General features: G+C 38.7%; 1 protein-coding gene across 2 annotated transcripts in view; it reads left to right on the forward strand.

Annotated features, from left to right (window-relative positions):
* Nucleotides 1-268: 268 nt before the first annotated feature.
* Nucleotides 269-10,889, forward strand: part of NECTIN3 (nectin cell adhesion molecule 3) — a 139,455-nt gene continuing 128,834 nt past the window's right edge. Inside the window, exon 1 of one of the 2 annotated variants that reach the window (XM_027104309.1) lies at nt 269-684. In XM_027104309.1, the coding sequence (XP_026960110.1) occupies nt 525-684 (160 nt within the window). In that variant the 5' untranslated portion in view covers nt 269-524. The remainder of the gene's footprint in view (nt 685-10,889) is intronic. The other variant, XM_027104299.1, reaches the window with a different exon arrangement.

A 10,889-nucleotide genomic window follows, 5' to 3' on the forward strand; every position in this document is an offset into this window, starting at 1 on the left:
ATTTTCCTGTCCTCTTTAAAGCCCTGCTTTCGGAGAAACCCCGTTATCAAAGAGGAGAAAAGAGATTTTGGGTTTTTTTGAAAGGGGAGGGGCGTGTGTAGGAGGGCGGGGTGGGAGGAGTCGGGCTTTCACTCCCGGATCAGACGTGAGCGCGAGTTGCGCGGGCGAGTCCCTGCGCTCTGAGGGTCGGCTTCCTCTCCCCCTCCCGTGCGGGCGGGGTGGTGCGTTCCGAGTTCCCAGGAGTTCGAGGCGGGCGGGTGCCGGTGGGGGGAGGGGAGTGGCGGTGGTGGTGCCGGCGGCGGCGGCGGGCGGCTCCCGCCTCAGCCTCTGCAGTGGCGTCGGCGACGGCGGAGTTGAAGCAGCCGCGAGTGCTCGGCAGAGTGTCAGCCGGCGGTGACGGCTCAAGAACTGGGAGTTAGGGACGCGCGCACCGGACCTTCCGCCGCCGCCGCCCACAGCCAGAGGCGCCGGGGCCCGGGGAGCCGGGGGGCCGGAGAGCGAGCTGGCCGGGGGGAGGGTGGGGGATGGCGCGGACCCTGGGGCCGGCTCCGCTGTGTCCCGGAGGCGGCAAAGCACAACTTTCCTCCGCTTCTCCCCCCGGGGCCGGGCTCCTGCTGCCGCCCCCGACGCCACCGCCGCTGCTGCTGCTGCTCTTCCCGCTGCTGCTCTTCTCCCGGCTCTGTGGTAGGTGAACCTCGGCGGCCGGTGCGGGCTGAGGGAGGCGCGACCGAGGGTCCCGGGGCCGCGGCCGGGCCAGCGTGGGCCGCTCTCCCGGGCGGGAAGCGGTTGTGTTCGGCGGTTGGCTGCGCGAGCGGGTGCCGCGGACTTTGGCTGGAAACTTTTCGCCGCGCCTGGGGCGAGGCCGGGGAAGGGCCAGGGCCGGCGACTGCGGCGCCGGCCGCCCGCTCTCCTCGCTCGCGGCCGCGCCGCTCCCCACGCTGCGGGCTGGGGTTCGGCGACGGCGCTTTCCGCCCGGACGCCGAGTGCTTCGTGCGCGTGGCTCCTCCGTGTTTGCTCCGGGGACCGTTACTTCCTCGCCTATTCGCGGAGGAAGCCGAGAGCGCGGACTTAATGTGCTGGGGCTAAGGTGACGAGATGCACGTTTGCCGCCTCTTTTTTTCCCGGGTGAAACTTGAGCTGTGAGCCAGGATACCTTTAGGGACCAGAGCTCGACGGAATGAAGCCTTCGGGTTCCCACACCTCATCGCCTTCCACCCTGGAGAAGCACCATGTTAGCCCACCCTGCAGCATCCCCTACAGTTTTCTTCGGTCCTCCGGCCACTTTCTGCCCTGGCAGCCTCTGGATCGCTTTGCATTGAGTCCGTCGCTGCCTTCCAGTTTGTGGGACGTCTGTCTCACTGTGTTTATTTTAGCAAACGCTATTTGTCCTCAGGACTTCGATGTATGTGTAAAATACCTGATTGCATTGACCGTGCCCCAGCTGTTGCGATCAAAACAAGCCCCACGCCTCTTCCCTTTCTTCCCACGTTGTCTTATAGTTTTGTCATATTTGGGAGGTAGTCTCTTTGTAAGTTCACTTCCTAGGTATCAGAGACTAGAAGCCTACTTGTTAAGAATAGCTTTAAAAAACAGAAAAAGAAAGATCTCCGTTTCATGCAAGAGAGGTGGACTTAAGTGACCCTTAATGGAAGGCGGCGATGTGGGAAAGTAAGGCCACCGGTCTTTGGGGACTGGCTCTGTCTTTTGGTAATACCGGAACACTGCAGGACGTTATTCATTCGATGACTCTTACTTGGTGAGGAAAGTGCAGAAGGAAAACTTAGGCTTGCTCAAAGCGTGTTTTACCTGAGACATTTTTACTGGTACCTAAGTCTGCGTTGGATATCAGTGTTTAATGAAATCTTAAATGAAACCAGGAGTTTTACCAGTATTTACTACAAGGAGAGATGTGTGCGGATTTATTGGATGGTGTGATTTAGAAGAAAGAGAATCCTGTACCCCTGTACCGTGTAGGTGTGTCAGGCTAGCTGGTTATGAGGGAGGCAAAATTTTCAAAAGATTGAGTGCCTCTTATAGGCTGAGAATTTCCACTACCAAATCACCGTCACGTTTCAAGCACTGTAATGACACGTTCTGATTTACAGAGTATAGCATGATAGATGGCATGTTAACTAATCTACATTGTTTCTGTAGTCCCTCTCCCCAGATGTTTGGTTCCACTACATAAGTCTTAATGCTGTTACCGCTTTAGATTGATGCGAGATTCTAGATTGAATTTGTGTACCTTCTTTTCCATTCAGGAGGGTTGTGGATTACAGTTAGGTGGGAGGAAGGTGGGAGTGGATGTTAACAGTTTACTGTTCTGACTTAGATTGTGTTAAGGACTGAGAGAATATTTGTATCTCCAGTAAAGTTTTATCTAGCTAGGCAAAGCCCCGTAGAAGACTGAAGCAAGGTAATATGTACAGTTAATACAAGGAAATTGAACCCGGGTAATAATTTCATAGTGAATGTGCAAGTGAAATGTTGATTACTTTTTGAAGGAACACATTGGTTTTCACATGGAAGAAGAAAAGACTTAAAAAAAATCTCTTCAATAATATGCTGTTGGAGGGATTTGATATTTTAGAGTCCTAAAAATTCAAGTAGTATAGGCAAATGGACTGTGATTTAGAGAGGTGTAAATTAAAGTTTTTAGAGTCAACTCAGCTTGTAGTTGTAGAGACAGACACTAGTTTTGTGTCACTGTGCACTGCTCATTTAAAGAGCTTCCTTTTTTTGGGCTTATAGTGTTATAACACCCTAATTTGTGAACCCTTATGACAAGTTTTTAATATCAACCTGTATTTTAGAATTCAGTCTTTGAATATGGCACAGTTGTCCTGATTTATGGATACTTAGTAAGTATGGAAACGGAATTTTCTTGTAACCTGTTCGTTGGTCTGATATTCATAGTACTACTTAACAAGGTTTGGCACGTACTGATGTTTGAGTTGTTTATTTATTTATTTATTAAAATTTTATTGAGGTATAGTTGATTTACAATGTTGTGGGAGTTGTTAGTCTTAGAGTTGAGAAGATTTTTAGGCTTTAAAGAGATGACTATATGATTTGTTAATCAGAATGCTTTACTTTTTTTTTTTTTACCACATACAGATTCATTATTATTATTTTTTTGCTGCTGATATTTTTGATATTATGCTTACATTTAGCATGGCCTTAACTATGCTACACTTCTGCAATACCATCTATTAGCACAAGATAATTTTTATGTCATGTTAATTTTACTGCTGTAAAAACCCTCGCAGTCAAACTGGTAGACATGATATTCTGTAAGCTATAAAAAATTAATTAGATTTGCTGTTTTGAGGGTGTACATTATCTGTCTTATTTGAAGAACTGAAATTTTAAAATGAGAATTTTACAGGTTAACCAACTGTCAGGGTTGGTTGGTTTTTTGGGGTTTTTTTGTGTTTTTTTTTTTAAAGCCTAAGAAAGTCCTAGGTGTAAAGGTCAAGAGAACTAGATTTTTCAACACTATCTGACTTGATATAAACCTCATTTATTTAATTATGGAAGTCCATATTTCTTTATAATGGCAATAATCAGTTCATAGGTGATCAGATTTATCTTACTTTCCCTTCCAACATTTTTTCTTGAGGAGTAGAGAATATTAGGATACGGTATTGATGAAAGAGAAGGTAGACTATTTGACCTAAGTTCCAACTTTTTCCATTTTCAACAGGGCTATATCTTAAATGGATATTTAGAAGGTGATGGAAAAAAGATCTAATATGATGATTGAACATTGAACAGCACTTTCAGAACTCCCTATGTTCATGGCGCTTGATAGGAACTTGAGGACAAAACATGAATGAGGCAGAGTCCTGGCTTCAGGGAGCTTACAGCAGTATGATAGACATAACGTAAACAGATGGATAGGACAGCTCAGTATTTATGATAGAGATCTGCATGAGGTGTACTGTGGGTTACCCAGAAGAAGGATACCTAACCCATTAGGTAGAGATGTTAGTGTAAACTGAGAAAAAAAATTGCTTAAAAAAATTCAGTTGAGTTAGATTTTCTTATTGAGATTAGACATTGTGGTAGGTGGAATAAGTTTGCTCTCTCTCTGCAGTTTATGATTTAGATGCTAAATAAACAGTTTTATTCTGAAAAATGACTGCCACTTACTAGCTGTGTGAATTGTTGGCAAGTTATTTAACCTCAGTAAACTTAAGGTTTCTCGTCTTTTCAAAAAAAGGTTAATATCAGTTTGTCTATAGAGTTCTTGTCCTCTTGCCTGTAGAGGATTAAATGAAAGAATAAAATAAAACACTTAGAATGCATGGAATGTACATTCAAATTTTAGCATTTATTTTATTGCACATTATAAACCAACCAACCTAATATTTGTCATTCTTAAATTCTACGCTGATGACTTGAATAATTGAGTTTTCAAGTTGATTGACTTGCCGTATTTGTACTTTATGTCTTTCAGTGTATAGCCTAGTCAGTGCTCTTTAAATATTTGTTAAATTTACCTCAGGTAAATAATCAGATGACCAACTTTCAGAATGTTAGGATATAGTGAAATTAACTCAATGGTGTAGTTGTATGGAACCTAGTTGAATCATCCCTTAATGATGTAGAATGCATTTTAGGACTGGGCAGTTCTATACGATCACCCAGAATGTTAGTGGTTATATTGAAAAATGTGGAGTTGAAGAGGGAGTCATGATTTCACTTCTACCCTATGAAGTTACTGGTAGTTTCAGGTTGGAGCCTGTAATACATATTGCCCATATGAATCTTTCTGCATTCAAAACAGATATAATTGGAAAGTGAACCAAATTTAAAAGGACGCAAAAAAGACCAAATTTTCCTTTTTGCATTTAGCTACAGAATCAGAAATAGGAATTGGAAAAAGCTGGGCAATTACATATTTGTGGGTGTGTGTGTATTTACCATTTTACCTTGTTTAGTCACGCTTTTATATATATATATATATATATATATTTACTGATTTCAGCAACTGATGCACATTTTGCATCTGTGTAGTTAAGGAATAGAACTTACGGCTTCTTGCCTATTATTTGAAAATTGTTGAAGAGAAGCTGGCTGTGATACCCTTGTTAAAAAATAGTATTTTGGCATTCTGTAATTTACCCCTTAAAAAATTAGTGAGTTAATAATATATTGCTATAGCATATTCTGTAATCTATTAAAGTCCTCATAAAATTGACAGTACTGGCTGTATGGTTTGTGAAAGATGTGGCATTTGATTAATAATGGCTATTGTGTAAATGTTGGATAAAATCAAATAACCTTTAAGTAAGTAATGGAATTATTTTGTGTACCAGGAACTCAGATCTAAAAATCTAAGCACCATTAATGTCATACTTTTGATTACCTTTTATATTTTTATCTAAAATTGTCTTGCACCCATATGCTTTCCTAAACTTATGATTTTTCTGTAAGGCTCTGACATAGTTTAATTATGTACATAAATAAAGTTGTGTATTTAAAATTTAAAATTTTAGTGAGGGCTGCCCCCTATAAGTCTAGATACAGCCATATTGCAGGTACTATAGTTGTTTTGGAAAGGATATTGTATTGCATACTTATGACTTTTACATGTTCTCTTTAATATAACATCCAAGGAGGTTATTTTTCTTGTAACCCTATTAATTGCCCAACATTCATTCTGCTAATTAAGATCAGTAGGAAGGAAGTACCTTGTAGTGTTATGAGTAGATATTCATAAACTGGAATTTGAGGCATGTGTAAAAACATACCAGCTCATAACTGGTTTAAATGACTAAGAGTTGATAGTATGCTTTTCAGCGTTTCTGACGATTATTTTGTAGGTGTAAGATAGTAAATTATACATGTGACTCTATAGATAGGAGAGGTTGTAATAGTTTCTTCTTTTTTTTTAACTTTACTTGTTTTCTTTTAACTTTAATAGTTAAAAAAAAAAAAGAAAGGGACTACCCTGGCTGTCCCCTGGTGGTTAAGACTCTGAGCTCCCAGTGCCGGGGGCATAGTTGCAATCCCTGGTGGGGGAGCTAAGATCCTGCGTGCCACAGGGTGCTGCCAGAAAAAGTACAAAAAAAAATCAAACTTGCTCTTTTAGATAGGTTGGCTATTGTACCAGTAGAGGCTCTTTACTTTAAGCTCGCAGGTTTCTTCAGAAGAAGTAAAATTTTTAAAAGAGGGTTGTCTATAAATCACTATTCTCAGCTAGCCAAGGTCAGCAAATGTAGGGTACGTGGATAGGTTCAGATCCTAGTTTCTAGGAAATCTTTTTCAAAAGAACATTCCAGGCCCCGCTATGGACTTACTGGATCAACATTTTTTGCAAGTGGAGAGTGGGGAGTGGAGCCTGATGATTGGGGCATTTGTATTTTGAGTGACATCTTCAGATGATTGTTTCTTCCCTGGATGGGTGCTATTTTTACAGCATTTTTATATATGATTTGACCAGATATGGTCATTATTTTGTTCACTGTTGTACCCTCATGTGCTAGGCATGTAGTGGGCACTCAAATTTCTTTATTTCAAGTGCTTAATAGAAAAATAAAATTTAGTCTAAACCAGCACTGTCCAATAGAAGTAATGTGAACTATATACATAATTTTAAGTTATGGTGCCACATTAAAAAAGTGATAAAAGAAACAGGTGAAACTAATCTTAATATACTTTATTTAACACAGTATAACCAAAATGTTATCATTTTAGCATGCAGTTGATATTAAAGAATTGAGGTATTTTACCTTTTTTATTTTTGTAGGAAGTCTTTGAAATCTGATGTGTTTTACACTTACAGATTGTTGTTTGGATAAGCTATATTTCATGTGCTCAGTAGTCAGGTATGGCTGGTGGCTACCATATTGGACAGTGCAGGTCTAAGTAGGTTATGCCCTTCTCTAGCTCTTACTCATAAGGCCTAAAATGTTATTACTCTTCCTACCTACTCAAATTCTGAAGCGCCCAGTTTAAAATTAATTTTCTCGGTAAAGCCTTGCCTTACCACTTCTTTCATACAGTGAGCTTTTCTTCTTTATAAAGTAGTTACTCTTTTTATTCATTATCTAGTAATTTAATTGTAAGTTGTTTTGTGGTGTGTGCTCTTTGCAGTAAAAACCTTGCCTCAGGCTTCACTGTATGTCATCAGCATGCATCACAGGATAAACACAAGTTTTTCTGTAAACTATATAGGTTTTAACATGTCAGGGAGGAAGAAATTTTTCTCTACCCTTCTAGGTTCTTCTGGCTGGTCTAAGAGTTACATTGACATGAGACAGATTAACAGGAGAAAATCAAACAAAAGTTTAAGGGCATGTATACATGGAAGAGACCCAGGAAAACTGCCAGAAACCCTCACCTTAAATACCAACTTCTGCTGAAGACAAAAGAGGGTACTGGGGGTGGCAATTTGGGACTTCAAAGGGGAGAAAGGCAATTCACATGAAGATGGAAAAGCAAATGTTTGGTAAACAAATTTTGTTGGGCCTTGCAGAGACTATGGGACACAGAGTGGACTCTGATCTCTAGGCCCTGCTGAGTTTCCCCACCACACTTAACCTGTACTTTTTGCAGATATCTCTGGTGATAGCTCAATTCCAGGAATAGGCCCACTATCTAAATTTTTTTAAGCAGTTAGGGGGAAGGTCAAAGTTTCTTCCTGAGTCTTTTGGGCCTTGATTGTTTTCAGCTCAAAATAATCGTGTGCCAAAGAGACGTTGTGGGGTGGTAAGTTTTGCTCCCAAACATTTGCTTTTTTTTCCCTGTTAATAACTTTAAGGAATTGACCAAATTTGCTATACAACAAAATGGTATCAAGAGAATACTCGGTTTATGATTTCATCTTCCATGTTGAAATAAAATAATAATGCAGAATAATAGCTGTAATAAGTAACTACAAAAACTTTTCTGGATTTGACTTCATTTCCTATCTGATGCTAGCTATCTTTCAAATCCTTAGTCCCTCGAGCAAATTGTGTTCATTTTTTCATGCTTTTAAGTTTAGAGCAATGTTTGCCGAAGTGTTTAATAGAACACTAGTCTCAGAAGATATGTTTTTGGGAGAAAGAACTGTGGTTGAATACACTTGGGAATGGGAAAAACTAACCATCATGGAAAGTCAGTATGTGCATTAGTTTATTAATGGTTTAAGAAATTCTTTAGTAAAATATTCTCTTTTGCAGTGTAATTAAACAACCTGTTATGCTGCAGAAGCTTTGTTGTACAGGACATGCTATAGGAAATACATCCTTAGAGAGCTTTGTATATTTGATATTATGTTGACGTTGCTTCTATCTGTACCTTCCAAGATAGGGGAGGAATGAATATATATATATATATATATATATATAAAATACAAATAACTTATTTATTTAATTAACTAAAAAAGGTTGATAGGCTTTAAAGACATTACTTGGTGAGAAAATTCTTTGTTGGCTTTTCTTTTTTCCAGAAATTCCTTTTGCTTTCTTTATCTCTGTCTCTTTACTCGCCGTTGTGTTACCCATTTTGAATCTGAGGTATTTGCGAAATTGACCTAGGAGGAATACAATTCTTCCTCTTTGGTATGGCAAAATTAGCGGTGTATTATTTACCCCAGGATATATGTAGTTTAAGCAGCTTCTGTGGGATATACCTCACTTTATGTATAACACATCACACTCTGGGTCTGAGTTTTAGGAATAGAGTGGGTTTATTTAAGATAGCTATTCTCTTTTGTAATGGAAGTGTACCAGTGCTGTTATTGGGAAGGACATGAAAAAATCAAGAGGCAGATATAAAAATAGGTGTACACAGCTAGGACTCCAACTTAGCATTTGAGAACATCATATATAATTAAGAGCGTGCTGGACTCTTCTAATTGCTTCATTTCAGAGGAAATACAAAAGTATTAATGAAATAAATGTTAGTACTGGGAAACTGTGGTAAGATGAATTTCATATAGTGACTCTTTCTATGAGTTATCCATGATAGACATGATTGTTATTACTAAAATATCTGAGGCCATGGGTTTCAAAACTTATTAATATGATATCTAATTTAGTCATAGCTACTGTGGGGTAGATTAAGATTTCATTTCACAAGTGTCCTTGTCATTATGAACTCCAAACTCCCTTCTAATTTGATTTAGATTAGAGATAATCATTCATGGTTATAAGTTCAATTTAATGTTAACTAAGTCAGACAATAGTCTATCTTTTATTTAAATCTGCTTAGTGATACCCTGGTTCCTTTATTTTAAATGCACAATTTTTAAAAAGGCTCTCTATTTATTTATTTTTTACTGAAGAGATTCAGATGGGAGAAGGTACATAGCTAACAGTTCTATCCTTCTCATTGAGGGCAGGGCTAAAACGTTATAGCATTTTTCACTAAACCATGAGTCTGCATATATTAATTGCTGTAGCAGCTACTGTAAATCCAAATCTCTGATTTCTGCTTGTTAAACTTAAAGGAGGTAAAACATTACCACCAACAAAAACTTTGAGGAACATATGCAAATAGTGCAGATGTATTGAACATCAACTTTTATAGTAGCTTCCCTATTCCTATAAGCAATTCTGAGGTTATAAATATATGATTATTTTGATGACATAGTTTCATTTGCCTAGTCCACATTAAAACCAGAGTGAATTTTAACTTTGAAATAACAGTAAGAAACTCTTCTTAAATTGTTACCTTCTCTTTGTTGTACACTAGTACAGTGTCAAAGATTCGTTATTTTTCTTTTAAAGCTGGTATAGTCTTTTCAGTTGAATGACAAAAAGAAGGTATATCAGGGCTAGAATTAGTAATACTAATGAAAACATCTTTCCTAGCAAGAAATAAGACTGTTTAGACTGTTGACACTCTTTTCTGTATTTAAGATAGATTTTTACATTTTTCAGTGAAAAACATTGTCGACTTTTATTTAAAGATTTTTAAAAGAGGTAGCAATTATGGTGGCTATTTTGAAACCATGCATTGTTTATCAAACTTATTTTCCATATGTGTATAAAAGGATCTGGGCTTTCATATATTTTTGTTATGTTTATAACTGATAGTGAAAATGTTTAAATATATAAGTATCTGGTGAAACTTTTATACAACATGTTAAAAAGTCTCTTGTAAAAGCTTTAACACTAACAGCATCTGTTAAAATATAAAAACAAATCTGAAGTTCCCTAAGAAAAATACATTATTTTTCTTTGAGGATACTACTGTTGCTTTGCTGCCCTCTACAGTCATCTAAAATAGTCACTCTTGACTTTTCTCCCATGAAATGATTAAAATACTTCCTTGACTTGTGTGCTTTAAATTTCAAGAGTGGGTTGAATAATATTTACTGTCAAAATATGACAACGTTTTAATTAATCACAACAGTTGATCTATACCTGTAATGCAAAAAATAAAAGGTTTACAGATTGAAGCAGGGGATGGATTGGGGACTATTGCACATCAATCAGGGAACAGATGATAGATAGAGCACCAACCGAGTGATAGGTAGTGTAGAGGATATCACAGTGGAATAAGATGTGATGGCTGCTCCCAAGCTTATAAATCCATTTGTAAGACTAACTGCGTGTTAGATATCTGTAATAGCATACCAAGTAGTATGATACAGCCTAAGAAGATCAGTAAGGCTTGGAAGAGTCAGGGAATGCTAATTAGAGGAATTGAAACTTTTGAGCTATATCTTAAAGAATGATTCGAGTTCAGACAGGTAAAACAGGGTTATTTCAAACAGGGGAGAGAATATTTATTAAAACATAAAGCACCTGTTACACAGAAAGGGCTATGCTAGGACCCTTGGGGTCTTTGCCCTTAAGAAATGTAACATTTAATTGTTAGCAGATTTGGAATTAGAAAATGGTGTGTGTGTGTGTGTGTGTGTGTGTGTGTGTGTGTGTGTGTGTGTG

Source organism: Aethalodelphis obliquidens, unplaced genomic scaffold, assembly GCF_003676395.1.
Source record: "Aethalodelphis obliquidens isolate GAN/ISIS:26980383/991018 unplaced genomic scaffold, ASM367639v1 scaffold1, whole genome shotgun sequence".
Taxonomy (NCBI): domain Eukaryota; kingdom Metazoa; phylum Chordata; class Mammalia; order Artiodactyla; family Delphinidae; genus Aethalodelphis; species Aethalodelphis obliquidens.